The sequence below is a fragment of the Zootoca vivipara genome, chromosome 12 (assembly GCF_965207765.1).
Source record: "Zootoca vivipara chromosome 12, rZooViv2.hap1.1, whole genome shotgun sequence".
NCBI classification, from domain to species: Eukaryota; Metazoa; Chordata; class Lepidosauria; order Squamata; family Lacertidae; genus Zootoca; species Zootoca vivipara.
This window is the reverse complement of record NC_142595.1, coordinates 8,821,314-8,848,819: the sequence shown is the minus strand read 5'-3', so window position 1 is coordinate 8,848,819 and position 27,506 is coordinate 8,821,314. Positions and strand designations below refer to the sequence as shown.

Below are 27,506 nucleotides of genomic sequence, written 5' to 3'. Positions count from 1 at the left end.
TACCCAGACCCTGAGATCATCCTCTGAGGCCCTTCGTGTGCCTCCACGAGAGGTCTGGAGGGTTGCAACATGAGAACGGGCCTTTTCTGCAGTGGCTCCCCCGCTTGTGGAATACTCTCCCCAAGGTCGCTGAGCTGTTGTCTTCGTCACATATCTTTAGGCGCTAGGCAGAAACATCCCTCTTCTCCCAGGCCTTAGCCAATCTATGGCCTTTTAAATTATGGCGGGGGGTATTTTTTTTGCTTGCTACTGCTACCTATTTTTGTGTTTTTATATTGTAAACCACCGCTGTGATCCTCAGATGAAGCGTGGTATAGAAATTCAATAATAAATAATAATAATAAATAACAAAATGCCTTTCCTCCCTACCTCTCTTGTTCAGAAGTGTGTAATCTGCACCCTGAAGTGTAATTTGGTGTGTAATCTGGCCCCCTGTCTAATCTTACACTCTTACAATCGTACCCTTCCACTGAGCAACAAGGAGGGGTGGGGCTCCAGCTAAATATTAACCCCCCCGAAAGTCCAGCTCTCTTTTCAGCACAGCTTCTAAACCAGGCATCCCCAAACTGCGGCCCTCCAGATGTTTTGGCCTACAACTCCCATGATCCCTAGCTAACAGGACCAGTGGTCAGGGATGATGGGAATTGTACTCCAAAACATCTGGAGGGCCGAAGTTTGGGGATGCCAGTTCTAAACCTTCCCTCCCCTTTCACAATTCTGATGGAAATATCTCCCCACCCCCATGCTGCTATTAAGAAAAGGCATGTTGGAAGATTATGCATACTGACCAGGAAATGTGCACAATTCCCTCTACAGTCATACCTCGGTTTGAGAACACTCCGGTTTGAGTACTTTCGGTTTAAGTACTCTGCGGACCTGGAAGTGTTTATGTCCGGGTTCCGTGGTGCGTGCATAATCGATCTGCGCAGCACACGCATGAGCAGAGGTGATCTGCGCGGTTCAGGCATGTGCAGAAGCGCTCTGCACACAAGCGGAAATGATGCTTGGATTAAGTACTTTTCGGGGAGCGAATGGCTCCCTGGAACAAATTGAGTACTTAAACTGAGGTACCACTGTATATGGCTGGATTATGTGCACACGAATGACATTTATTTCAATTTACACAAAAATATCCACAAGAAAAATATCAGGGCCAGGAGAAAATAGTCATCATGCTTGAGCTACAAGCCTAGGATGAATGAAGGGGGAAATGAGGAACAAGGGCAACTCCATAACTTCTAAGAAGTCGACAAGAAGTGATATGATGTTTTTGTTGAGTTTAATCTATGCAATCCTACCAGGAAACATAGATGTACGTATACAGAACTGCTACAGAAGATTTCAGGTACTCTTACAATCTGAGCAGCAACGCTGTATACACATCTTATTATGGTTAGTGGGGACCAGAGGAGAACTGCTTGGAAGTACAGGTAATCTGTTTTGTAGCCACCACACGCGCAAGTCAGCATTGACAACAGTTGAAATGCTTTCTTTCCTTTAGAGATTGCAAAAACTATATTACCTAACATTGCAGCATCATGGAAGCTGTTTCTGACAAAGCTACTCCTGTACTATTGGCCTCACGGATGACTATAGCTATACTGCAGGTATGAAATATTCATTTCTCGTAAGATGAAAGAGGAATTTGCAAAGGCCGTTTTAATATTACTGAGTTCTTAGGGCTTTGATCTGCACATTATGCAGAAAGGGAGTTTGCTGTACAGTGGTACCTCGACTTACGAAAGACTCGACAACCAAATTTTTCGACTTACAAATGGGGATAATGGCCGCGCGCCTACGAATGTCTCGACATCCGAAAGGAAACCGCGGTGGTTTTACATAGGGATTTTTCGACTTACGGATTTTTAGATAGGGTTGCTTTGACTTAAGAATTTTTCCGTTTCCCGTGTATTCCTATGGGAAATCGCGTTTCCAATGGCGTTTTTCGACTTACGAGTTTTTTGACCTACGAAGGCGCCTTCGGAACGGATTAAATTCGTAAGTTGAGGTACCACTGTATATGCAGTGGGATTATAGAATGGAAAGCTCCACCAAGCAAGAAAAACACGTTTGCAAAACACAAAAGCAGACACCCGTGAGGGAGTTGGGGCAGGAAATCTCTGCCCAGCACATCATGCTCAGCAGTTTACAAACACACATTTCCACGTCTCACTTGACAACATTTGCATGTGATGAAAGATTCTTTCCTGGAGAAAGTGTTAACGAGTTCTAGGGAGTCGTTCAAGTACTGAAGCGCTTCACATTTGTGCTAGGATTCTGAAAAAATAGCTACGTTGCTCCCAGACCTCTTCTGGAAAAAGACGCTGGGCTTAAAACTCTTAAAAGCCTGACTCTGCCATGACTGGTATCGTTTCCCCCAGACTCACTGAAATAATTCATGACGTTTTATATACATTATACTTTAAAGGGAGCTGTAGTCTTGTAGCACCTTGGCAACTGTAAAGAAACTGGGAATCTTTGTTTCCTTTTGCTGCCATTACCTAGAATGTGGTGAAAACACACGCCCCACCCCCTGCTCCCATGTATATCCTCCTCAAAGGGATTCCGCACTTCCCAAAAGGCAACAGGGGTGTAGAAGCACTGCAGACACTTGCAGGATCGAGACCCTTCCGTCTCACTTGACGTTAATGCTCTACTCTGGGGAAAGTGGCTTCTGAAGCGTCTTGCAGAGATATTCCAGATACCTGCAAATTGAGTAAATTTTAATTGGGTTTCAATCAAACCACATCTGTCTGCGGCAACTGATATTCAGAGGTATTTTTTATAAACCACTTGGAGGCCCTCTTAAAATATTATCTCCCAATATGGAAGTGCCATACAAGATGGCTAACAGCCACTGATAGACCTACTCTCTAGATCAGGCATCCCCAAACTGCGGCCCTCCATATGTTTTGGCCTACAACTCCCATGATCCCTAGCTAAGAGGACCAGTGGTCGGGGAAGTTGGAAATTGTAGTCCAAAACATCTGGAGGTCCGAAGTTTGGGGATGCCTGCTCTAGATCATGGGTAGGCAAACTAAGGCCCGGGAGCCAGATCCGGCCCAATCGCCTTCTAAATCCGGCCCACGGACGGTCCGGGAATCAGCTTGTTTTTACATGAGTAGAATGTGCCCTTTTATTTAAAATGCATCTCTGGGTTATATGTGGGGCATAGGAATTCGTTCACCACCCCAAAAAAGTCTGACCCCCACAAGGTCTGAGGGACAGTGGACTGGCCCCCTGCTGAAAAAGTTTGCTGACCCCTGCTCTAGATGGATGAGAGACAGGGAAATGTTGGTCTCCCAGGGTGAGAGGCTGGGTGGGTAGCTCTGTGGGTGGCAAGAGCTAATACGGGAATTACTTTGGAGAGAGGACTTAATTTTCTACTTATTTGGCATGTATTTTTTATAGCTGCTGTTTTACTGTATTATGGAAATTTTAAAATAAAAATCTCATTCTAAAAACAAAAGGACAGACCTACTCCCTGTGAATTAAAACTTATTTTACATAACCCCCTTTTAAAACTTCCTAAGCTAATCACAAAGTTGGGAGGCAGCACGAGGGTCAGCAACCAACCCCCTGCAATGCAGGAATCCTTTTGCCAAACACACAGGGTCTTGAACCCCCAACCCTGAGATAAAGTGTCTCATGCTCTACCAACAGAGCTATCAAGGATCCCACATCTTGCTGTAGTGACTTTCAGTAATAATAGTAATAATAATAATAATAATAATAATAATAATAATAATAATAATAATAATTTATTATTTATACCCCGCCCATCTGGCTGGGTTTCCCCAACTACTCTGGGTGGCTTCCAACAAAATACAGGTATTAAAATATTTTGAGGTCAAGGTAGAGGGTGGCCACTCCCCTGGCAGGGACACCCACCTAGGAGTTGAACCGGAAGCTGTGGCACTCGCTCACCTGCTGGCTCCACCTGGAAGGCCAGGTAAGCGGGAAAGGTCCCGACTCCCCACATGCCTTGCAGCAGGGGGGGGGGACATTTCCACCCAGAGGGCTGCATTCTCTCCTGAGCATCCTTTGGGCCCCACATGCCTGAGGCAAAAAGGGCGTGGAGCAACAAATGCGAAATTTACCACCGTACAGCGGCAGAGTTTAGAGGCACATTCCAGCCAGGCAAAATGCAGCTGAGGGGGGTGCAGAGCAGGGCCAGTGAGAGGTGTGGCCTGGGAAGAGGTGGTGCGGCTGAGGAGAGTCCCAAAAGCCTGTTTTTGCAATTTGGCCTTTGTGGCACTGGCGGAAGAAGGAGGGCGTGGGGGGTGCGGTCCGCCCTGGATGTTATGGAGTGACATCGTCGCCCCACCCCCTGGGACGCTCACCACGGGTGGCGCCCCCTGGACACTAGCCCCGCCCCTGCAAGAGGCTAGCCCCGCCCCTGGGTGCACACCATGTGCACCGCTCCGAGTGCCGGAGCAGCTGGCTCCGCCTCTGCTCTGTGGTAGCCCATTTGGTGGGCTACATGGAAGCCTGCTATGTGGAATCTGTACTCACACTAACAGAAAGGTAGGACCTGTTGCTTTCTAAAAGGCAGGGCAAGGAGAACGAACGCTGGCATATCAAAACACTACAAAATCGCCGTCTCTTTTCCCAAGACTTCAGTGGAGTCTCGAAGCAGGGGTTTCCAAGAAGCCAACAGGAGTCACATGGCACAAGGGCCAACTAGGCTCAACCTGGACCTCTGTTGTTTGGGCACTTCTCTAAGGCATGGACTGCAGAGATAGGCACCTTACAGAGACGACTTACTAGCTCAATAGCTGGAGACTTAACCTCTTTCCCAAACTCTTGAGCGACTTAGTACCTGGTGCAGGGTGAGGCTCGGGTTCTGAAGATCTATTGTGGCGAGAGACGGCATGCGAGACTCGGAAACCATTTTGTTTTCTTTCTTCAGAAATCTGGAATTCCGAGCTATGAAAGGAGGCAACACAATTTGTTTTCACATAATCTTATCGTCATTCTTTTCTTGCGAAAGTCGTTTCTTCTTCCTGTGGCTCGCAGCGTAACACATGTTTTTCTTTTGATTTGGCTTACGCAAACATTAAAAGCTATTTTGATATTTACGTGTGTTTCTCTGAACGTGGTTCATGTCTGCTTAGCTGGTTCGCCCCCACCCCACTTTGCCCCCGTTTCCACGCCCTTTTTTTTGGTAGAAGTTTGACCACAAAAGGCAGGGATGGGAAAACCTGGACTAAAGATGAAGCATGATTCCTCACAACTGCTGTACAAGCCAATGGGTGGATCATTATGGGATGAGCATTTGTACACATGCATTATTTAGCGCATTTTTGGAACGAACTTATCTGTGCAAGTTGGAAGCACATCAGTAATTCCAAAGTAATTCCAAGAACTATCTCAGGAATGTGAAACATTAAAGCTGAATCTAAGAACACGCTTTTCTCAGCTGCTTGTTCACAACTGGTTAAGGCAATGGCAAAACTTCATATACTTATATACGTACTTTTACTTTCTCATGGACAGTCTAATTTCATAAAGTTCATTCGTGGTTCATGTTTTTCCCATTTCTTTTTTTAAAAAAGACAGTGGTACCTTGGTTTTCGAAACAGCTTAGTTCACAAACAACTTGGAACCCGAATGCTGCAAAACCGGAAGTAGGTGTTCCGGTTTTCGAACTATTTTTCAGAAGCCGAGTATGCTCCATTTTGAGTCCCCCTATGTTTCCTGTTGCGCTGCTAATTTGTCCCATCCCCCCATTGTAATTCAAGCCTTCTGTTTCTGGTTGCAGTGTTCTGAGGCGATATTTGGAGCTTATATTTGGTGCTTTTGTTTTTGCTATTTATTTTGCGTTTTTTGCTTTGAGGCTTTTTCAGTTAATTTGTTTTTGAGACTGTGTGGATCCCAGTTCAGTTACTGATTATCCAGAAATGGATAAAAGCCCCCCATCAAGACAATGATTATCATCAGTGCAGGTAAGAAAAAAATTAATTTTAATTTTTATCATCTACAATACTGTTTTATTTTATAGTACAGTACATTGTTTATTGCTTTCATTTATGAATCAATGGTCTCGTAGGAGAGTAAAATTCATGTTAAATTTCTGTTTTAGGGGTTATTTTTAAAAGTCTCAAACGGGTTAATCCGTTTTGCATTACTTTGTATGGGAAAGTGTGCCTTGGTTTTGGAACGCTTAGGTTTTGGAACAGACTTCCACAACAGATTAAGTCTGAGAACCAAGGTACCACTGTATCATTGTTATTTAGCAGCTAGACCCCATAATTGGTTGAATGTCTATCATGAACTCTTACCGTCCACACCTTTGAGTTCGGGGAGATAGCCGTAGTTAAGCTCTGGCAAACGTACATCTGTTTTGGAAAACTCCCATCTTTTCTTGTTTGTCTGAAGCACGTTGTTTTCATTCGAGACCTGTTACCAAGCAGTTGATTGGCAAAAAACATGAAGAAAACGTTGCTTGAAACAAAAAACCAAAACCCTAATCCGTGGTCTACATTCAGTACTTTTTTTAAGGCCACTTTCCATAATGACCATTCCCCACATAAAAGGGGAGGCACATTCTGCGTGGTCGCATGCAGCCCCTTGGGATCTCTGGGGCAGCCCTGCAAGTTCGGAGGCCAGCACTGCCTTCCCGGGCTGGATACTGGTAGTCTCCGCCCATGCAGGTAGCTGTCCAATCCAGCTCGGGGAGGCGTGGCCGGGGGGGGGGGGTTGGCCAGGTAGGAGGAGGTAACCTTACCTTGAACACGGCTGAAGCAGAGTCATTCCTGGGAAGCAGTCGACGGCTCCAGAGCTTTCCCACCCTCCACTCCCAAAAAATTAATGCTTGCATTACAGGTTCTTTTCTTCCACAGGTGTACACGCACGCAGGCGCTGCTACGACAAGGCCGCTGTTGAAGGGCCGGAAAGGAATTTCCCCTGCATTGGCAGGTTTCGCAGCCGTGTGACACCGGCAGCCGTGTGACACCGGAAGTTGCGTCAACGTAACTTCCGGTGTCGCTTTGCCCTTCTATGGGCACCAAAATGGCCGCCGTCGGTTTCGAAAGTCGCTTGTACGCATGTCAGGAAGTGCGTCAACGCAACTTCCGGTGTCGCTCCGCCCATCTATGGGCACCAAAAATGGCCGCCGCTGACACCGGAAGTCGCGTCTATGCACTTCTGGACATGAGTAGATGCGACTTTTGAAGCTGGCGGCGGCCATTTTTGGTGCCCATAGAAGGGCAAATCGGAAAGAAAAAAAATGGCTGCCGGCAGGAGAAAATTACGGAGAAAAACGGGAGGCGAAGTGATACGGGGGACCATCGGGAAAAGGTAAGTAAAATCGGGGTTTTCCCGGAGAAAACGGGGTACTTGGCAGCTATGACAATAGTACAGGAGAGCAATCCAAAAGCCATCTTTGCTCTTCTAAAGACTCCAAAGATTTCCTCTGCGTAGGCAGATAGCAATCAGGGGAAGTTCCTGAAGGAATTCCTCTCCTATATCTATGAACCTCCTTTGTGTTAATTGTCATAGCCCAGATGCTCGGCATTGAGGGATGTCTGAGGGGCATCCTGATTGTCTTATCAAATGCTAATGTAAACTGTGTCTGGAACTATATAAAACTTACTAAATCCTCAGGGAAATCACACCTTGGCCTGCCTGAGCCACAGTAACCCCCCCTTATGTGTGATGTAATTACTGACTTTTTGTAGAGGGGATGCCCTCCTTTCTCCACACCAAAATGAAAACTCTTAAAAGAAAGGTTTTCTTCTTGGTTCTGGGTCTCTCTTGCCTCCTTGCCAGGAGGGGAGGGAACTCTTGTTGCAACAGAAAAATAAAGATCTGCCTTGCTTTCTCTGCATAGCTGTCAAGTTCTCCCTTTTTTTAAAGGGTAATTCCCTTATGCTGAACAGGCTTCCTCGCGAGAAAAGGGAAAACTTGACAGCTATGTTTCTCTGCATCCTGCCTCCATCCATTCATCTCTGACCCATCGTGGACTTAAAGGACTCAGTCCCTTGGGCAGCAAAAGCCAACCACCCCTATTGCCAACCATCATGCCCTTCAAGCAGAAAACGCATTAGGACATTAGCCAAGAATTGCAACACGACCAACTCCCAGACAAAGAGAAAGGAACTGAATTCAAACCTAGGACAGGCATTAAGAACAAGGCGTCCCGTGACAGGAGTCTCTGAAATATGCTTGCTCTCACTGGAGATTTTTTTTACAAAGAGCTTACCGATGCTGTCAAGTTGATGCTATAGTGTCCCACTGGTGATTTTTTCCCTTGCTTTATGAAAGGGTTGAGGTATCTTTTAGACTTCTCATCAATCCTGGAAATGCAACACACACAAAATCCAGAGAGGGTGTGAACACCTAAAATTATTTTTTAAAAAACCATTTCCAAACATTGCATCATGGCTAACAGACAGAACTATTTCTGGGCATGGCTGGGAAGCACACATCGTGCAGAAACGTTGCTGGAGCAAGAAGGTCTGCTTCATTACCTTGACGCCCATGGAAGAAATTAAATACTAGCCAGCAAGCCCAGGGCAGAGTTATGAAGACAAGGCCTCTGGCTCGGTTCAAAGAGCTGTGGGGCACCTAAAAGACTGGAAGATTTATCGTGGCATAAGCTGTTGTGGGCCACTTCCCTAAAAATCACACGGGTTCCTCAGCCCTCCACATCAAAGAGTGGAGCAGGATGGCTAGGAGTGAGGAAGACCTGTTAGAGGCCTTTAGAGGAGCAAAACAATGAGCTCCACTCTGAATCCAGCATTTACCAATCAAATCAAAAGTCGTATCTCGAGAATACCATCCTGTTTCCCCCGGTGGCCAGCCAGGTGCCTCTGGGAAGCCCATAAGCAGGAAGCTATAAGCTCAGAAGACTTACTTGGACTTAATTAGGCCACTTAATTAGCAAATGGAAGTTGTGTCAACATGCTTATTGCTGGCTTCCCACTCTAGCACAGTTAATGGGAAGAACTCACACATTAAAAAATCCACGATCGTGCACATGGGATACTAATAATAATAATAATAATTAATAATAATAATAATAATATATTATTATTTATACCCTGCCCACCTGGCTGGGTTTCCCCAGCCACTCTGGGCGGCTTCCAACAGAATATTAAAATACAATAGTCTGTTAAAAATTAAAAGCTTCCCTAAACAGGGCTGCCTTCAGATGGCCTCTAAAAGTCTGGTAGTTGTTTTTCTCTTTGACATCTGGTGGGAGGGCGTTCCACAGGGCGGGTGCCACTACCGAGAAGGCCCTCTGCCTGGTTCCCTGTAACTTGGCTTCTCGCAGCGAGGGAACTGCCAGAAGGCCCTCGGCACTGGACCTCAGTGTCCGGGCAGAATGAGAGACGCTCCTTCAGGTCTCCAGAGGTGGAGACGCTCCTTCAGGTATACTGGACTGAGGCCGTTTAGGGCTTTAAAGGTCAGCACCGACACTTTGAATTGTGCTCGGAAACGTACTGGGAGCCAATGTAGGTCTTTCAGGACCGGTGTTATGTGGTTTCGGCGGCTGCTCCCAATCACCAGTCTAGCTGCCGCATTCTGGATTAATTGTAGTTTCCGGGTCACCTTCAAAGGTAGCCCCACGTAGAGCGCATTGCAGTAGCCCAAGTAAGTACCTATTCAGGACATGTCCTATGGAAAACGGACCTAACTTTGTCCTAAAAAGGTATACTAAGGACTCAGAAATCCTGGACCCCAGAAAAGCCAACCAAAAGCCATGAATCACCGGGATTGATCCATTCACTTCAACAAAGCTGTGTCAAGCCCTGACTCAAATCTCACCTCAAGTCACAAATGTACTCAGTGGTTTTAGGACCAGCAAACTTCAGCCCTCGACCCCCCCATCCCCTTTCTGCAACTCAAGGATAATATATTAAGAAACACTGAAAGCATGCTGACTATTTTATCAGAGCACTGTAGAAAGTGCTAACCATTAAGGACTGTTTTGCACAACAATATCCTCTCGGCACCAACCATGCAGGTTGGTGCAGCCAATCACAGCTCCCTAACGAGCTACTGTGCTTGTTAAAACAGTTACATGGTTAGGCAAGTATAATCATTCTTGTATAATTATAAATGTAACGTGTGAAGTGGCTCTTAGCTTGGATTAGGCAAGATGCAAGGAAATCTGCAAGCTCAACATACAGTGACAGAACTATGCTAGAATGAAGGTGCTTTGCTATTTTACTGTACCTGTAATTATGCATTCCCAGTTTTGAACCCAAGCCAGGGTTTCCACCGATGCTGGAGGATATGGTGGAATAATTCTGTGTAATGGGAGGGATCACCGTGCCGGGATTTTTCACATAATCCAGGCTGCTACTGGAATCTTTCAAAGTTGTTGAAGGAATCGCCTTGACCTGCCCAGCTCCACTCTCATACAGGAAACTCGCATTTGAAGATCTGTCCAATTTCTCGGGGTCAACCTTGGACAACTTCATTCTGAACAGCTTGGAGTCTTTCAGTTTGGGCTCCACGCCGAAGTCCTGTTTCAAATCCAAGCATCATAGTGTTAAAAAAATGAGTGTCAGGTTGCTTGGGGAAAGCCCTGGAGAAGAGGGGACGGGGGACTCTGGGGAGGCCCGGACTTTCAGTCTCCATAACTGATACATGGGTCCAGAATGACTGGGGATAAGCTGATCAGGCGTAATCTGGTGAACTGGGTTCACATCTCCGCTCCTCCACATGCAGCTGCTGGGTGACCTTGGGCTAGTCACACTTCTCTGAAGTCTCTCAGCCCCATTCACCTCACAGAGTGTTTGTTGTGGGGGAGGAAGGAAAAGGAGATTGTTAGCCGTTTTGAGACTCCTTAGGGTAGTGATAAAGCGGGATATCAAATCCAAACTCTTCTTCTAAGGTTCCAAACATAAATCAAACATACAAGGCAAACACATACATAAGTATATAAACCACGTGTCTGAAATAGTACAGGAGAGCGATCCTGAAGCCCTTTTGACTCTCCCAAATTGACCTCAGATATTTCTCTGCAAGGAGAAAGGAAATGGGAAAGCCTCCCCATTGTCTTTTGCTTGCAAATCCTGTCTTTAGGGTATATTTGTGTATGAATAGGGCAAGCCTGTGACCTGCATTCAGTAACTAAAGAATTAACCATCAATCGGTTATGATTGATTGGGCTAAGGATTTGGGGCATAATATCATGTTGGAAGACTGGGAGCGGTTGTGGAAGAAAGGAATTAAATCTACTGCTTCTACAGTATTGAAAGAAAATATGATGAAAATGATGTATAGATGGTATCTAACACCGGTGAGGCTTGCTAAAATGTGCAGGAAGATTGGAAGAAATTTAAAAATTATTTGAAAAAATATTGTAAGATATAAGCTTTAGAAATCCAAGGGGAATATTTGTAGGTTTTCGGGGGTAAAGAGGGATTATATAAGTTAGTTATATGTTTTTTAGAAACAAAAGTTGATAATGTAGTAATAAGATTGGAATGAGAAAGGGTAAATACATGAAACCGTTAAAAGAATTGAAGAAATGAACCCAGAAGGTGAAAGATCGGAGGAAGTCACCCTAAAATGTAATTGAGACCATGTGAAAGATGAAAGGTGGATTTTTTTGTGTGTGTATGTTTGTATTTGTTTTGTATGTTTTCTTCATCTTTATCTTATAAAATAAAGAAAAAAATTATTTAAAAAATAGGTATCCTGGCAAACAGGATTTCTGCTGTAGACCCGCCTCCTTCTGTGATGTGTGTATGATGTTTTAGGGGGTGGTCTTGGGCTACAGGGTGGGCAATTTCAAAAGTCTATATAAGGGCTTGCGCACCATTGTTCAGGGTTCTCCTCCCTCCAGTGTGTGGTGAGTGGGGACCCTTTTGCAACAATTTAATAGAGCCTTACTAGCTGCTTTGCTTCTCTGAGTATAGCATCTAGATCAAGGGAAGTAATAGTACCACTGTATTCTGCTCTGGTCAGACCTCACCTGGAGTACTGTGTCCAGTTCTGGGCACCACAGTTCAAGAAGGATACTGACAAGCTGGAACGTGTCCAGAAGAGGGCAACCAAAATGGTCAAAGGCCTGGAAACGATGCCTTATGAGGAACGGCTTAGGGAGCTGGGTATGTTTAGCCTGGAGAAGAGAAGGTTAAGGGGTGATATGATAGCCATGTTCAAATATATAAAAGGATGCCATATAGAGGAGGGAGAAAGGTTGCTTTCTGCTGCTCCAGAGAAGCGGACACGGAGCAATGGATTCAAACTACAAGAAAGAAGATTCCACTTAAACATTAGGAAGAACTTCCTGACATTAAGAGCTGTTCGGCAGTGGAATTTGCTACCAAGGAGTGTGGTGGAGTCTCCTTCTTTGGAGGTCTTTAAGCAAAGGCTTGACAGGCATATATCAAGAATGCTTTGATGGTGTTTCCTGCTTGGCAGGGGGTTGGACTGGATGGCCCTTGTGGTCTCTTCCAACTCTATGATTCAATATTCTCTGGCTGGCCTCTGTTATTTTCTCCTGCCAATAAGGAACCCACTTAAGGACTCTATACGGGCTCTTGCATACCCCATAAGGGAAAAAGAGCAGATTTTTGCCCCCTTATAACAGTGTTTTTGCTAACGAAGAGTTAATTCCAACTTTGAACAGTGTGATTTACTGCCTGCTGGCTCTTTGACATCTATCTTGCATGGCATGAATTTGCTGGTGGCATTACCAACAATAATTCTTCCTAATCAGGAACTATCCTCCTTCCTTCTTGTTCTCCTCCATTCTCAGCGACTTTTAACTGAGAACTTCAGTAGAGACAAGACCAGGAGAGATGGTCTGATTCAGAACAAGGCATTACAGATAGGAATATGGAAGAATAAACCAAGTTCCACAAACCTGGATAACAAGCGTTTTCTTTTCGTCACCGGAATCATCTTTGTCTTTCCTGCTTATTTTCGATTTCTTGGGCAAAGGGTGGTCTCTTTCCTTCTGGATCTTTGCTTTAAGTTCCTGAGCGAACCTTTATTTTTAGTGTTTGAAGAAGAAGGGCACATGCACAAAATGAAACTTTTAAAAAATTAATTTCTCTGTGTACAGTGGTACCTCGACTTATGAACGACTCGACAACCGAATTTTTCGACTTACGAGTGGGGCAAATGGCCACACGCTTACGACCTGCACCCCCACAGTGCCACCTGCATCCCCTGAGATCCAGTATGTACCTTTAAAGCCCACTTGAAACACATTCTTCCCCTCGGGGAATTATGGGCACTCAGGGAGTTATAGGAAACCCTTAACCAACTGCAATGCCCCCAAATTCTCGGTACTGTTTCCTTTCAAGGCCCAGCTCCACTGAACAAGGAAAAGCCACACACCTTTCAGTGAAGGAATCTTTGTTGAACAGATCACACTGTAGCAGCTCAGTACAGGATGGCCTTTTGTCCGGATCAGTCTGCAGACATTGCTAGCATAAGATCAAAAATTTTCTTGTAAATACAGTGGAGGGGGGGGGGAGGAAAACCCCAAAGGTTGAATTTCATTGATATTTGCCAGGATCCAAAGAACAACACAACTACCGTATATTCCTGCGTATAAGACTTCTTTTAAACCCAGGAAAATCTTCTCAAAAGTCGGGGGTCGTCTTATACGTCGGGTCGTATTTCTTATACGGCGAGTATATCCCAAACTCTATATTTTAACTGGAAAAGTTGGGGGTCGTCTTAAACGCCCAGTCGTCATACGCTGGAATATACAGTAGTTCTGCACCCCCAAGGTTTCAGGCAAACCGTAGCTACTCTCCCCATACCACGTAACAAACGACGTTGGAAATGGTGAGGGCTTTTAAAAACAGTTTGCTATGTTATGGGGTTGTAAGGACATTGCAAAGGAAAAATCAGAGAAGTACTGGTCTGCTGACCAGGCAAGGACAGAAGGTTAGTGTCAGGGTTGTTGTGACTACTCTTGAGTAACGACCTTCCACATGCTTGTCTTTCAGAAGCTTTTATTAGTGCACATTATTTACAGGGTAACGAACTGCTGGATTCATGTCTACTCGCTCGAGTCAGATTCCTGCACTGCCCCCTCCGCGTTTTAGACCAACATAAAAGCCTCGGAACTGTGAAGCGCCTCCCTTTTCTCCTCCTCCTCAATTCCGGCGTCGGGGGGGGGGGAAGGGTCTCCGTTCTGACTGATTCCTGTCCTCTCTTTCCCCCTCCCTCTCTCCCTGCCTATGGAGCAGGGGCTCTTGGATGTTGCCAGAGGCCTGACACTCCCTTCCCGTTTCCTGACTCCCTCCATCAGACCCTTCGCTCTCGTGACTGCTGGGAGACGGGCTGCTTCGGATGAGGGAGGGCTGTTCTCTGTAAGCCCTCCCCCTTACAGTTAGGCTTCAGGTATTTATACCAAGCCTGGCTAATTTAGGGGCTTTATACTTCCTGCCAATCTCAGGGGCTGATACTGGGCAGTTGTATTCCTTTCTGTGTCTGAAAACGCCTCTAGCACCTGAACAAAGGCAATTCTGCATAGGCTGAGTGGGCTACGTCCCAATCTCAGCTCCCAGTTGAGATCCCACCAATCCATTTCCGTAGCTCATTATCAAGGGCTCCTGAAAACAAACAGAAGGTTGTGCCAACAGGAACAAAATGTAAAGCTAAGGAATCGGCAACACACCTACCTTAGCAAATTCTATGACGGCAACAGAGAGTTTGGGATATCGTTTTTCAAGAGGTTCGAGTTCCTTGACTTCAGGCAACCTCACTCCAGCAAAAAGAGGGTTTTTGTAGAACAACTCTTGGTGCCTTGGGATTAGGTTACCTGGAATTAATCATCATTTATAAGACTGTTCAGTTTTCAGAATGCAAAACTGCAAACAGTTTAAGCCAGATTATTTGATCCCCGAGTTTTCTGCGCTTGGCTTTGAACCTGGTGTTTCAATCTACTGTTTCCAATTACCTTGCTTTAGGATAACTGTGTAGTTCTTCTTTTATTTGCTTTTTTTATTTATTCTGTAAACCAACAGTGTGTGTCCTGGAGACAAACAGGTTGCTGCTGATAATAAATTACTCCTAATCGTGAATTTTTTATTACAAATCATAATCCAGTTGTGCTACATGGATCAGACCTACGGTATTGCGTTCTGCCATCCTTAATGACATGCAAAATCTCTTGCTGTCAACTCTGCACCTCATAGAAGGGCCATCTGGATTTACAACCTGGGACCAAGAAGAAGAGAAGAAGACTTTGGATTTGATATCCCGCTTTATCACTACCCGAAGGAGTCTCAAAGCGGCTAACAATCTCCTTTTCCCCTCCTCCCCCACAACAAACACTCTGTGAGGTGAGCGGGGCTGAGAGACTTCAAAGAAGTCTAGTCCAAGGTCGCCCAGCAGCTGCATGTGGAGGAGCGGAGACGCGAACCCGATTCCCCAGATTACGAATCTACCACTCTTAACCACTACACCACACTGGCTCCCAGTGTGGATTTAGGAATTGATCATCATAATCTCATCCAACAACGCTAGTATTTCAGGCTCTCTGAAGGTTCCAAAGCTCTGCTGACTGCATAGAGGAAAACAAGGGATGCTTTCTCACCCAAACATTTCATAATATGGTACAACTGGTCAATATCCGAGTCTCCGGGGAAAAGAGGCTCTCCAGTAAGCATTTCTGTTACCAGGCAGCCAATGGCCCACACATCAACAGCCCTGGGGAGGGAAAACAGGCACCATATTTAGAGGCAGCTCAGCCAAAAAATACATTTTACCACAATGACAGGTAGCTGTTGTGATTGGCTACACCTGAAGCAGCTTATATTCATTACGGCCGCGGCCCAGTATACCTGAAGGAGCATCTCCACCCCCATTTTGTTCTGCCTGGACACTGAGGTCCAGCTCTGAGGGCCTTCTGGCGGTTCCCTCACTAAGAGAAGTGAGGTTACAGGGAACCAGGCAGCAGGGGCGAACGAAGGCTAACCGACACCTGGGGCGGGGCAAACCGCCGCCTGCGCACGCGTGGCGACACTACGTAGGGCGCATGTGTGGCATCACTACATACAGCGCATGCGTATGACACCGCACATGCGTTGTATGTAGTGGTTTGCCACCAGCGCTGCTCAAATGTCGTACGGATGGTGGCAGGCTCCTCTGCTCACAGCTGCCGCCACGAATGGACGATCCTGCACATGTGGCTGCGGCAGTGCGATGGCTGCTCATGCCGCCGCGCCTGGTGGGTGGCGGGCCCAGCACCCCGCGGGGTGCCTTCTTGTCACCCCCACCTGGGGCGCACCCCCGCCCCCCCCTTGCGACGCCACTGCCTGGCAGAGGGCCTTCTCCGTGGTGGCACCCGCCCTGTGGAACGCCCTCCCACCAGATGTCAAGGAAATACACAACTACCTGACTTTTAGAAGACATCTGGAGGCAGCCCTGTTTAGGGAAGTTTTTAATGTTTGATGTTTTATTGTGTTTTTAATATCCTGTTGGGAGCCGCCCAGAGTGGCTGGGGAGGCCCGGCCAGATGGGAGAATAAGTAATAAATAATAATAGTAATAATAATAATAATTACAAGGATGGTGCCAAAAGCAGCCTCCCCACAGTGACCCAAACCTTGCTTTGGCTGCAATTTATCACCCACAGAGCTAGAACAGCAATAATTCTGTTGTTATTAATAATACAGTGGTACCTCGGTTTACAACCACAATTGGTTCCGGAAGTCTGTACTTAACCTGAAGCGTACTTAACCTGAAGCGAACTTTCCCATCAGAAGTAATGGAAAGTGGATTCATCCATTCCAGACAGGTACGTGGAGTACTTAAACTGAAAGTACTCAAACCGAAGCATACTTAAACCGAGGTATGACTGTAATAATGATCTATTCCTGAAAATGTAGGGGAAACCCAATACTGTATTCTACGATTCCTTACTTGCCGTATTTGATATCTCCAACCAGCAGCTCAGGAGCACGATACCATCGCGTTGCCACGTAATCTGTGTAAGCTTCGCCAGGGGCTGCCAGGGTTCGAGCAAATCCAAAATCGCAGAGTTTGATAATTCCAGAATAGGAGACCAATATATTCTCAGGTTTAATATCTCGGTGTATGATCTTAAAAACAAACCAACCATGAGTGTGTGTTTAGATTAGGCCAGGTTCTTTGCACTTAAGCGCCAAGGTGGCCGGCTAGTCCACATGAAAACATTCATTAATTTGATGACTGCAACATCAAGTGAGGATTTGCAATTACTGGCATAAAAACTCCATCTTTATCACATCACACACCATGCTTTAAATATATTAATGCAAATTGAAGCACACCAATAAAATCATAATAAAATTTTGCTACAACAAGGCAAAAAAGCTGAAGCAAATCCTTTTTATCCATTAACATGTATGGAATGAAGTAGAACTCCCTGCACTAAAAGGTCTGTCCACATAATTAGAAATATTGTTTCTCAGGCTTCCCGATTATGCAGAATGTTTTTAAAACACTGCGTTCCTGATCCTAGAAGCAGATTTTTTGAATGTTCAAGAAGAGGAGACCATGAAAACTGTTACCTTACATGAGCATAAAAGCTACATGCAAAAACATTCATATACTATCATCTATGCCTATTTTCCGGAGGAATCCATATTGTGCAATAAGTCATACTGCGTCTTAAATTACGAGGCCAAACAATTTGACAAAAAAGATGGCAAGATGTTTAAGAACCTCAGTTTGTTCTATTCCAAGGTCATCAGTCTAGACCAGGCATGGGCAAACTCGGCCCTCCAGAGGTTTTGGGACTACAACTCCCATCACCCCTAGCTAACAGGACCAGTGGTCAGGGATGATGGGAGTTGTAGTCCCAAAACATCTGGCGAGCCTGGTATGCCTATGCCTGGTCTAGACTGTAGTGAAAACCCCGAAATTACACCACAGCTGTGTCCGAAATTGTCAGAAATTCAAAAGCAAAGGTATTTTTGAGTAGACAAATTCGGCACATCTAGCAAACATTCTACCCAGCTAACGCTCAAAATTAGATTTGTCGCAATGATAATTCCAACTGTTAACTTGGGTAATTTGAACTAATTCTTACTACTGTGGCACACGTTTGAAACTTAAAGCTCCAATCCTTGAATCGATAAATCGGATGTGTTTGACCAAGAACAAACAGCACAGCAACACAAATAACTAAGCGGACGTAATAGCTTACTTACATTATGACCATGGCAAAATCCTATCGCCTTTATAATCTGAAATAAGTATTTCCGAACTCTATTGTAATCCAGGCCATTTGGAAACATCTCGAGATCATCAAGGACTGTGTGGTCCACGAATTCAAACACCAGATACCATCGTTTCTTCTTCTTACAGACTTCCAGCAGGTTCACCAAGTTCTCATGCCTTAATTGCTATCAGGAGACAGCAAATGCGTCACAAAACTACAGCATGCATCCAATAGCAGACAGGGTGTCTGAAAACACTCACCATAATTGCCTCTTGAACACATACAATGCTAAGGAAACAGAGAATAATATTTGCAGCCTGATCCTGTGCATGTTTACTTGGAGGCAAGTCCCTCTGTGTTCAATGGGGCTTAAAAAGTAAAGGTAAAGGGCCCCTGACAGTTAAGTCCAGTCGCAGACAACTCTGGGGTTGCGGCGCTCATCTCGCTTTACAGGCCGAGGCAGCTGGTGTTTGTCTGCAGACAGTTTTTCCAGGTCATGTGGCCAGCAGGACTTAGCCGCTTCTGAGGCAACGGAACACCGAAACCAGAGCAGTGCATGGAAATGCTGTTTACCGTCCCACCTATTTATCTACTTGCACTTTGACGTGCTTTTGAACTGCTAGGTTGGCAGGAGCTGGGACAGAGCAATGGGAGCCCACCCCGTCACGGGGATTCGAACCGCCGACCTTCTGGTTGACAAGCCCAAATAAACATGACAAAGAATTGCAGCTTTTGTTTTCACACAATGCTTTTTTAAAAATTATACTCAAAATGCTTGACATGCACATTGCTTCAGGAATCCTGACAACCACTCTCAAATACCAGTTCATTCCGCAGTACTAGAATTGCAACCTTTAATACATACAGCTAAATGTAATTGACAGAAGAGGTTGAAGGTGAAGAACTGCCCTGGTTCTGGTTGCTAACTTGTATAAGGGAATTTGGAAAGGGAAGCCCCCTTGGCATACCTGCCAAGTCCTGGACGGAAAAATCCGGGATCGGCAGCTGCGCGACACTGGAAGTTGCGTAGACGCAACTTCCGGTGGCGCTTTGCCCTTCTATGGGCACCAGAAAATGGCGGCGCCGGCGCCGGAAGTCGCCTCTAATCTACGCATGACAGGATACAGGTAAAAGCGACTTCCGGCGCCACCATTTTCTGGTGCCCATAGAAGGGCAAAGCGCCACCAGAAGTTGTGTCTACGCGTTTCCGGACACACGTAGAAACGACTTCCGGCGCCGCCGGCGCCATTTTCTGGTGCCCATAGAAGGGCAAAGCGGCACCAGAAAAATGGCCGCCGGCAGAAGCGGATTTAAGGGGGAATAACGGGATAATAACTGATACGGGAGACCGCCGGGAAACGGTAGGAAAAAAGGGGGGTTTCCCGGCGAAAACGGGACACTTGGCAGCTATGCCCCTTGGCCTAACAACGTTTAGAACATATTGGCTTCTTTGAATTTAATGCTAAGCAATACTATGGCTTAACATGAAGAAGCAAATGTGTGGGTACTCAAGAGCATGCAAGCCAAAGCTTATGACGGTTTGTCTCCCCCAGACAACCCACAAGCTGTAAGCCAAGAACAGACCTTGGTTACAACTTGTGGCTTGCTGGGAGTGAGACAAACCATGAGCCCAGGTTTTCATGTAACCCTAAGCCAAACCATGGCTTAGTTCTGGGTAGTGCTGCTGCAGCAAAGCATTGCACCAGATCTGGTACAAATGGAAGGGAATGCTAACCAACTTCCATCTTAACCACAGCAGTCAGTTTCAAAGTCTGATTAAGATTTTGGTTAGAAGGACCAATTAACCATGGTTAAGGTGAGCAGGGGGCGGGGGTTGTTCTGGAGAGTGGAGGTGTTAAGAAAAGGGAACACATAATCCCGTTCCCAATCTTTCAAGCACAGATTAGAATTTGTGTAGTGCCCAATATTCGCGCTACAATTGCCCAGACCATGTGGGAAGCTGTATCGCAGTGTTTCTCTCTTTTTTTATAACAATTTATTAGATTTTTCCAATTAAACACATTTAAAAACATTAAACAAAACAAACAAACATTCAATACAACACAATACATACATCACTCTTTTTACACTTCTCACAATCTCCTATTGGAAATACTCCGCCGAGTTTGACTTCCCTCCCTCCCCTCAATAGGTTTTCTAATCAATTCTTATCTCGCAGTTCCTTTATATCTAGTCCTTAAAGTCAATTCGTAGGATTTATTTCAAGCCTGCAAGTGTCTTTAAACTTCTACAGTTCTTTTCCATATATCACAGTGTTTCTCAACCTTTTTTGGGCCACGGCACACTTGTTCCGTGAAAAAAATCACCACCACCATTAAAAAAGTTAAAAAAATTAACTCTGTGCCGCCCTATATTATAATTATGACTGTAAGAAACACTTGCCAAATATTGCTTTCCGGCGGGTCAGTGTTGTGTATTGGCGGCCGCCAGGCTCGTTTGCACTGAGCTGTGGGAAAGAGGAGGAGAAATATTGCTTTCCGGCGGGTTAGCGCTGTATATTGGCGGCCGCCAGGCACGTGACAATGGAAATTGCTCTTCTCGTCGCCGCACTAGTGTGCCGCGGAACAGCGGTTGAGAAACGCTGCTGTATCGAATAAAATCTTACCATGTGGAGTTACAGAAACCAGCAGCACCCACCCGCAAAGTTGCCTAAATGTATAAAATCAGAGCTGAGCTGCAGAATGAATGCAGATAAAATGCGTTCCCAGAACAACGTTGCGCCGGCTTGTCAAGTCCCATTCAAAAATACCTCCTATGGAAGTTATTTCTTAAAAATAAAAAACATTTTAAAAAATTCCCCTACGGAAATTATTTCTTTTTTTAAAAAAAAAGCACATTACTGTTATATAATGCAGTTAGATATTGGCAATTGTTCTGTGCGAACCTGACTTTGACTGTGAGTATTCAAAGCCAGGTAACTTATACTGATTAAAGAAAAGAGCTACGCCTCTCTGAAGATCCCCAGGGTAAGCTCACCTTGAGAAGCTTGATTTCTCTCATGGCGATTTTTTTAACCATTTTGTCATCCTCGCTTTCCAAAAACTTCTTGACCGCAACGACTCTGCCGTTCTCCTTGTTCCGGCATTTCATCACCATTCCATAGCTTCCTTCTCCCACCAGCCCAAGGATCTCATACTTTTCCATTTGGATTCAAGCAGATGATGAATCGCTTGGCTACGAGAGAGAAATCAGCGTCACCGTGCACACAACGAAGCCACTCGTTATGCTTTTTTAAAATGAGGGCAGCTTGCCTTGCACACAACAACAGGATGTTTGAAAAACACAGTCCAAAAGCTGCCTCCGGTAAGCAGAAATTTAATTCAGGCAACCAACTGGGATAGCCTCCGGTACGCCTCCATCGCAGGAGGAACGCTTTTTCTTTTTTTCTTTATTAATAAATTTAATTTAAGATTCGACAATAACAATAAATCAATTTGCTATTCGCTACCGTTGGCCATCTGTTAACAAACTACAAAACATCGCTTTGAATTACCGTAGTCAACTTTTCATATTTAACTTTGTCTCTTTCTTAGCAGATAAGAAAGAAAAGAGACTAAAGGGGAGAGAGGAAGAGAAAAAGGAGGGAGAGAAAGAAAAGGAAAAGGGAAAAGTGAGAAGAGAAGAAAAGGAAGAAAAAGGAAAAAAGAAAAGAATAAAAAAGAATAAAAAAATACATTTAACTTCCGATTAGACTCATTGTATTATTATTTCTATTGTTCTTTCACACACAGTTCCAAATTACTACCGTATATTGCATTTCTTTGTTTTTAACAAATAACTAAAACATTATATTTCTTGTTTTACAAGAATCATTCTAGTTCTGCCAGGAGATATTTATTATTACAATAGTTTTCCAGGTATTCTTTAAAGATTTTCCATTCCTTCTGTACTTTCAGTTTTGGATATCCTCTGACTCTCCCTGTCATCGTAGCCAACTGCAGATATTCTATCATTTGGACCTGCCACTCATTTATCGTAGGTGTTTTATCACTTTTCCAGTTTCAGGAATGCTTTTTCAAAAAGTCAATGCCAACACAAGAAGGAAGAGATTTGCCTCTTTTAAAAGATGCTAGGTTTCTGTGCTATGCTGGAGAGGAGATCGAACAAGCATCATCTCACGGTCCCTTTCTTTCCCCTTTGTGATCACACCCACCCCAACTTCCTTCGGGAAGAGGATCCACTTTCTTTGCCTCCATTTTGCAGGGGGCGAGAAAGCCAAGCCTTGCTGGTTCAGAGACACAATGGTTGGCTAGCTGAGACCAACTTACATTTGTCACCCTTGTAAACATGTCTGACTTGCAATGTGAATGGTTGCCTTAGCAAGCTAACTGCCTGTTTCTAAAAGATTTTTTTTCCTTTTAAGGCTGAAAAGTGGATTATAATAGTATTAATTGTTAACTTTACACCCCACCCTTCCTCTCAAAGGAGCTCAGGGACGCATATATGGGTCACAAGCGTGCAGCGGATGTTGGCACCCCTACAATTTTGGCGCCTGTGACAGAAAATGTGTTCCATTTGCTACCTGTCCAATATCCCTTTTCAATGCCTTAGCACAGGGGTCAGCAAACTTTTTCAGCAGGGGGCCGGTCCACTGTCCCTCAGACCTTGGGGGGGGGGGGCGGACTATATTTTGAAAAAAAATAATGAATGAATTCCTATGCATTTTAAATAAAAGGACACATTCTACTCATGTAAAAACACCAGGCAGGTCCCACAAATAACCAGAGATGCATTTTAAATAAAAGAACACATTCTACTCATATAAAAACATGCTGATTCCCGAACCGTCCACGGGCCGGATTTAGAAGGCAATTGGGCTGCATCCGGCCCCCGGGCCTTAGTTTGGGTAGTTTGGGGACCCCTGCCTTAGCAATTGAGACAACCATTTGAACTGTTATATAACAGAATATAAAAGGAGAGGCGGGGAATACAATGATTATTTAATACAATGGACATGCCATGGACCACATGAATGAAGCTTACAGACCACAGTTTGGGAACCCTTGGTTTTATATTATTTCAAGCAAATCACATTGTCGAAAGAGTACACAGAAAAGGAAGGGAACCGTTGCCATTCCAAGTTCCCTAGCCTGTTCACTCTTGGCCCTAGCTGACCACCTTGAAGCCAATTAGTATTTCAAATCTGATGCCTGTCGCCATTTTTTATATTTATTTAGGAACTTATACCCTTCCCTTTTCAAGACAAAACACATGAATGGCAGCCTACAATTAAAACTGTCAACAATAACTCATAAAGGTACAAAACAGCAGCATAAAAACAATTTCCGCAGACAACTTGAAACACACGGTTCATACTTACTATTAAAACAGCAATGCAGCAGGTATGTATGGAAAAAATCTTTAACCCAACAAGAGCAGGGGTGCATCTCCAATCTTTTCCCCTGCTTTCCAACAACACTACGAGACAGCACAAATACACTATCACCTTGCAGCAGCTGATCGGCAAATCCTTCATAAAATAAAATAAAAAATATTTATATAAGCTGCTTTCCAAAGTAGCTTAGACACAGTGCATAAAATTTAGTAATCGGCTGTGCTTTTTTTTGTCCGTATAGTTAAAGCTATGGTTTTCCCAGTAGTGATGTATGGAAGTGAGAGCTGGACCATAAAGAAGGCTGATTGCCAAAGAATTGATGGACTGCAAGAAGATCAAACCTATCCATTCTGAAGGAAATCAGCCCTGAGTGCTCCCTGGAAGGACAGATCCTGAAGCTGAGGCTCCAATACTTTGGCCACCTCATGAGAAGAGAAGAATCCTTGGGAAAGACCCTGATGTTGGGAAAGATGGAGGGCACAAGGAGAAGGGGACGACAGAGGACGAGATGGTTGGACAGTGTTCTCGAAGCTACGAACATGAGTTTGACCAATGCAGTGCAAGACAGGAGTGCCTGGCGTGCTCTGGTCCATGGGGTCACGAAGAGTCGGACACGACTAAACAACAAGTGCTTTTTTTTCTAGGGGTATTCAATGGTAAACAGAATCAGCACCATTTTTCACCCAAATTTTAAAAGTATGGCACTTTGCTGGCTTAAAAAAAAAGCACCTGTAGCAAGATTATAAAAATTATAATTATAATCCATCTAGTCCAGCCCCCTGTAATGCAAGAATCTTTTGCGCAACGTGGGGCTTCGAAACCATAACCCTGAGATTCTGAGTCTTATGCTCTACCAGCTGGGCTATCTGAATAGTCCTGCAGCATCCTCTGGAATTGTCCTATTAGGCTTGATCCAAACAAGAACTACACAAATCTTACAGGTTGTACATGACCAGTCCTCTTTTTCACCTGGCCTCCTTAAGGAGCTGGCAGTGCCTGTGGTTCCCTGTTTGTCCCTTCTTCTCTGTACCATTGCACCTTCCATTCACCTGCCCCTGGACCCAGGGCCAGCCCAAGACATTTTGGCACCTGAGGGGAACCACAAAAAACAGCCCCCTCTCTCCTCACCAGGGCAAAAGGAGTGAGGGAAGGAAGGAGGAACAAAGATGGAAGGAAGCAACTGCGAAGATAGCTCAGTCAGTAGAGAGGCACACTCTTAATCTCAGGGCCGCGGGTTCGAGCCCCATGTTGGGCAGAAGATTCCTGCATTGCAGAGGGTTGAGCTAAATGACCCCTGGGACCCATTCCAAGTCTACCATTCTATTATCTATGCCAGGATCTGCTGGCCCTGTAGAGAGGCCCGATGTGGTGGCCTCAGCCGGCCCTTGCCCCTTGGATCTTTGGGCAGCGCATCCAAGGGGCGATCCAGCCCCTTTGCGCCCGATCCTGGGCAGAGATGGCAGGAGACTCTCCTGGCAGCGTCTCCGACGTGCGAGGAAGGGAAGCGGCTGCGAGGCACAGCCACCGCTCCCCCTCCTCCCTCCCCTTTCCTTTGGGGTGGCAGTGGCACAGGCGGGAGGATTGGCATACTGTCGAACCTAAGTGCCGACTCCCTGGCGCCCTGGGTGCCCGAGCACCCACAAAATTCCCCATGAAGGAGCTGGGCAGCACCCACAGATGTCGGTGCCAGGGCCATGCTCCCTGCATGGCACCCACAGCCCCGGGCACCCATGGTCGCGGGGCCAAGCTGGCACTCCTGCGTGTCGAAGGACCCCTCCACCCCCACCCCCCAAAAATACCTTTGCTCCGGCTCCTCGGAGGTGGGTGCCCGCACCTCCTTCTTGAAAAGCACGCGCAGCCCCGGAGACGTCCCGGAGTTACTCACCTGCCGCCCTCCAAGAGCCGGGGCGAGCCCTCTCCGCCGTGCCACCGCCAGCAGCACGCCCTCCGACGGCGCAGAGGCTTCTTTGGCAGCTGCAGGAGCGGGCGGGGGCGGGCGGCGCGCGAATGGAACGCTGAGGCCCGGGCGGTAACCAGGGGCAACGGCCAGCCTGCCGCTTGCACAACACGCTCGCGCGCACACGCGCACACAGCACGCGCCGCCGGGGAAGGCTGTGCGGACGCGCGCGCGACAAGGGGCTGCGGCTCGTGCAGAAGCTGCAGGTGGTGGTTAGAGCTCCACTCGCAGCCTGTGCGGGAGAGACCCTCGCCGCAGTGGGCACGCCGCTGTTGCATGCATGCCTGCCGCACAGCAGTCTTCGGCCCGCAACAGAACTCAGTCCCGGCGACTTTGGTTGGTGGCCGTCGCTGCCTCCATCAGCAGCGAGTTCCGTTGTTTAACTGAGGACATCAGGGAGAACCTTCCGGCGGCGAGTGCAGTTGGACAGTGGGGCGGTCTCCCTCGGGAGGTGATGGGCTCTTCCCCTTCCCAGGAGGTTTTTAAGCGGAGGTTGGATGGCCGACAGTCAGGGATGATTTCCTTGAGATACCTGCATTGCAGGGGGCTGGACTAGATAGAGCTGGAAGGGACCCCAAGGGTCATTTAGTCCTAGGGTTGCCAGACTCAACAGAGGACAGGACTTCTGTGCCTTTAATTGCCCTGCTCTCTTTTGAGTTTGGAAACCTTAAAGAGAAACCAGCAGACCCTTTGCTTGGAAATTAAACAAAGGGTCTGCTGGTTTCTCTTTAAGGTTTCCAGACTCGAAAGAGAGCAGGGGAATTAAAGGCACAGAAGTCCTGTCTTCTATTGAGTCTGGCAACCCTAGGACTAGATGACCCTTGGGGTCCCTCCCAGCTCTACGATGCTGTAATTCTAGGGTGCCCACTGTTCTATAGGTAGCAGTAAGCAAGGCTTGCTGCTCATCTAAAGCATAGGATTACAGTCATACCTCGGTTTAAGTACGCTTCGGTTTGAGTACTTTCAGTTTAAGTACTCCGCAGACCCGTCTGGAATGGATTAATCCACTTTCCATTACTTTCAGTGGGAAAGTTCACTTCAGGTTAAGTACGCTTCAGGTTAAGTACAGACTTCCGGAACCAATTGTGTACTTAAACCAAGGTACCACTGTATAGAATCGTAGAATTGGAAGGGACCCCGAGGGTCATCTAGTCCAACCCCCTGCAATGCAGGAATCTTTTGCCCATGGGGCTCAAACCGATGACCCTGAGATTTAAGATTCTCATGCTCTACAGACTGAGCTGTTTTGTTGCAGTACCTAGAAAACAAGGAAAAGACCTAAGGAGGTTATAGAATTATAGAGTTGGAAGGGACCCCAAGCAATGCAGAAACCCTAGGTTGGCTCAAAGCAGAAACCTTCTGGTTAATAGCCAGACACCCTGGGCCCATTGTGGCTCCGATAGGGACAGGAAAAGGGTTGACTCGAAAAAGAAGAAGAAAAAACATTACCAAAATGAGTGTTAAATTCACATTGGTAATGGGTTTATGGGCTTTCCCCCAAGAAGCTGAAGGGTGAGAAGTCAGCGCATGTTGAGAAGCGTCAACTGGCAGAAGACAGAGGAGGGAGGTGTCGGGAGTTAGAAGTGCTGGACTGTATAACCGTCCCACCATAGAAAATGGTAGGTTCTTGTTTATCCCCATTCCTGCGAGCAAAATCCACTTGGATCTTGGGTGTACAAAAGAAAAGCCCTGGAAAGCTGGGAGAAATCCCAAAGAGCCACTGCTCATCCCTGTAGATATTACTGAATCAGGTGGGCCCAAGGTCTGACCCAGTCACTGTTAGAATCCGAGATATATAAGCTAATTGCCAAATAGCACCTTAAAGCTGAGTTATGGCTGCCACAACAGAATGTCTAGGGTTTTATTTTTATTTTTTTCATTTCATTTCTATACTGCATTATAAAGGGGGAGAAAAATCTCAGTGTGGCTTACAAGACAATAAATCATCAAACAAAACAGTCCACAATAAAGCAAGGGAAATATTTCAGATTCCTTCTCTAAGTGACATTTTGCTTTCCCCATATTTCCCTACTTGATTTAAATAGCTGCCCCATCGCA

At 45.8% G+C, this 27,506-nt stretch overlaps 1 protein-coding gene across 4 annotated transcripts; it reads right to left on the bottom strand.

Annotated features, from left to right (window-relative positions):
* Positions 1 to 1,867: 1,867 nt before the first annotated feature.
* Positions 1,868 to 25,572, bottom strand: CDKL2 (cyclin dependent kinase like 2). 4 transcript variants are annotated; one of them, XM_035137156.3, is made up of 14 exons: positions 25,377 to 25,572; positions 23,477 to 23,626; positions 21,133 to 21,330; positions 18,125 to 18,319; positions 16,854 to 17,032; positions 15,527 to 15,639; positions 14,610 to 14,749; positions 13,312 to 13,400; positions 12,833 to 12,956; positions 10,186 to 10,478; positions 8,207 to 8,300; positions 6,285 to 6,402; positions 4,823 to 4,929; positions 1,868 to 2,705 (listed from the first exon to the last, which is right to left on the bottom strand). In XM_035137156.3, the coding sequence occupies exons 3-14, from the start codon at positions 21,298 to 21,300 to the stop codon at positions 2,646 to 2,648; spliced, it is 1,680 nt and encodes a 559-aa protein (XP_034993047.3). In that variant the 5' UTR covers positions 21,301 to 21,330; positions 23,477 to 23,626; positions 25,377 to 25,572; the 3' UTR covers positions 1,868 to 2,645. The 4 variants fall into 4 exon arrangements, with proteins under 4 accessions (XP_034993047.3, XP_088512335.1, XP_034993048.3 ...); XM_088656209.1 differs by having other exon boundaries at positions 2,506 to 2,705; positions 6,294 to 6,402; positions 25,377 to 25,516; XM_035137157.3 differs by having other exon boundaries at positions 2,506 to 2,705; positions 25,291 to 25,495.
* Between the last annotated feature and the right edge of the window lie 1,934 nt (positions 25,573 to 27,506).

Bases quoted from the DNA above. Each gene is read 5' to 3' on its own strand.
- CDKL2 (XM_035137156.3), bottom strand. From the start codon at position 21,300: ATGGAAAAGTATGAGATCCTTGGGCTGGTGGGAGAAGGAAGCTATGGA. The intron at 15,640-16,853 runs GTAAGGAATCGT...TTCCCTCCCCAG, and splicing joins GGAGATATCAAATACGGCAA to GGCTGTTGATGTGTGGGCCA. The intron at 2,706-4,822 runs GTACTAAGTCGC...CTCAATTTGCAG, and splicing joins CGAGCCTCACCCTGCACCAG to GTATCTGGAATATCTCTGCA.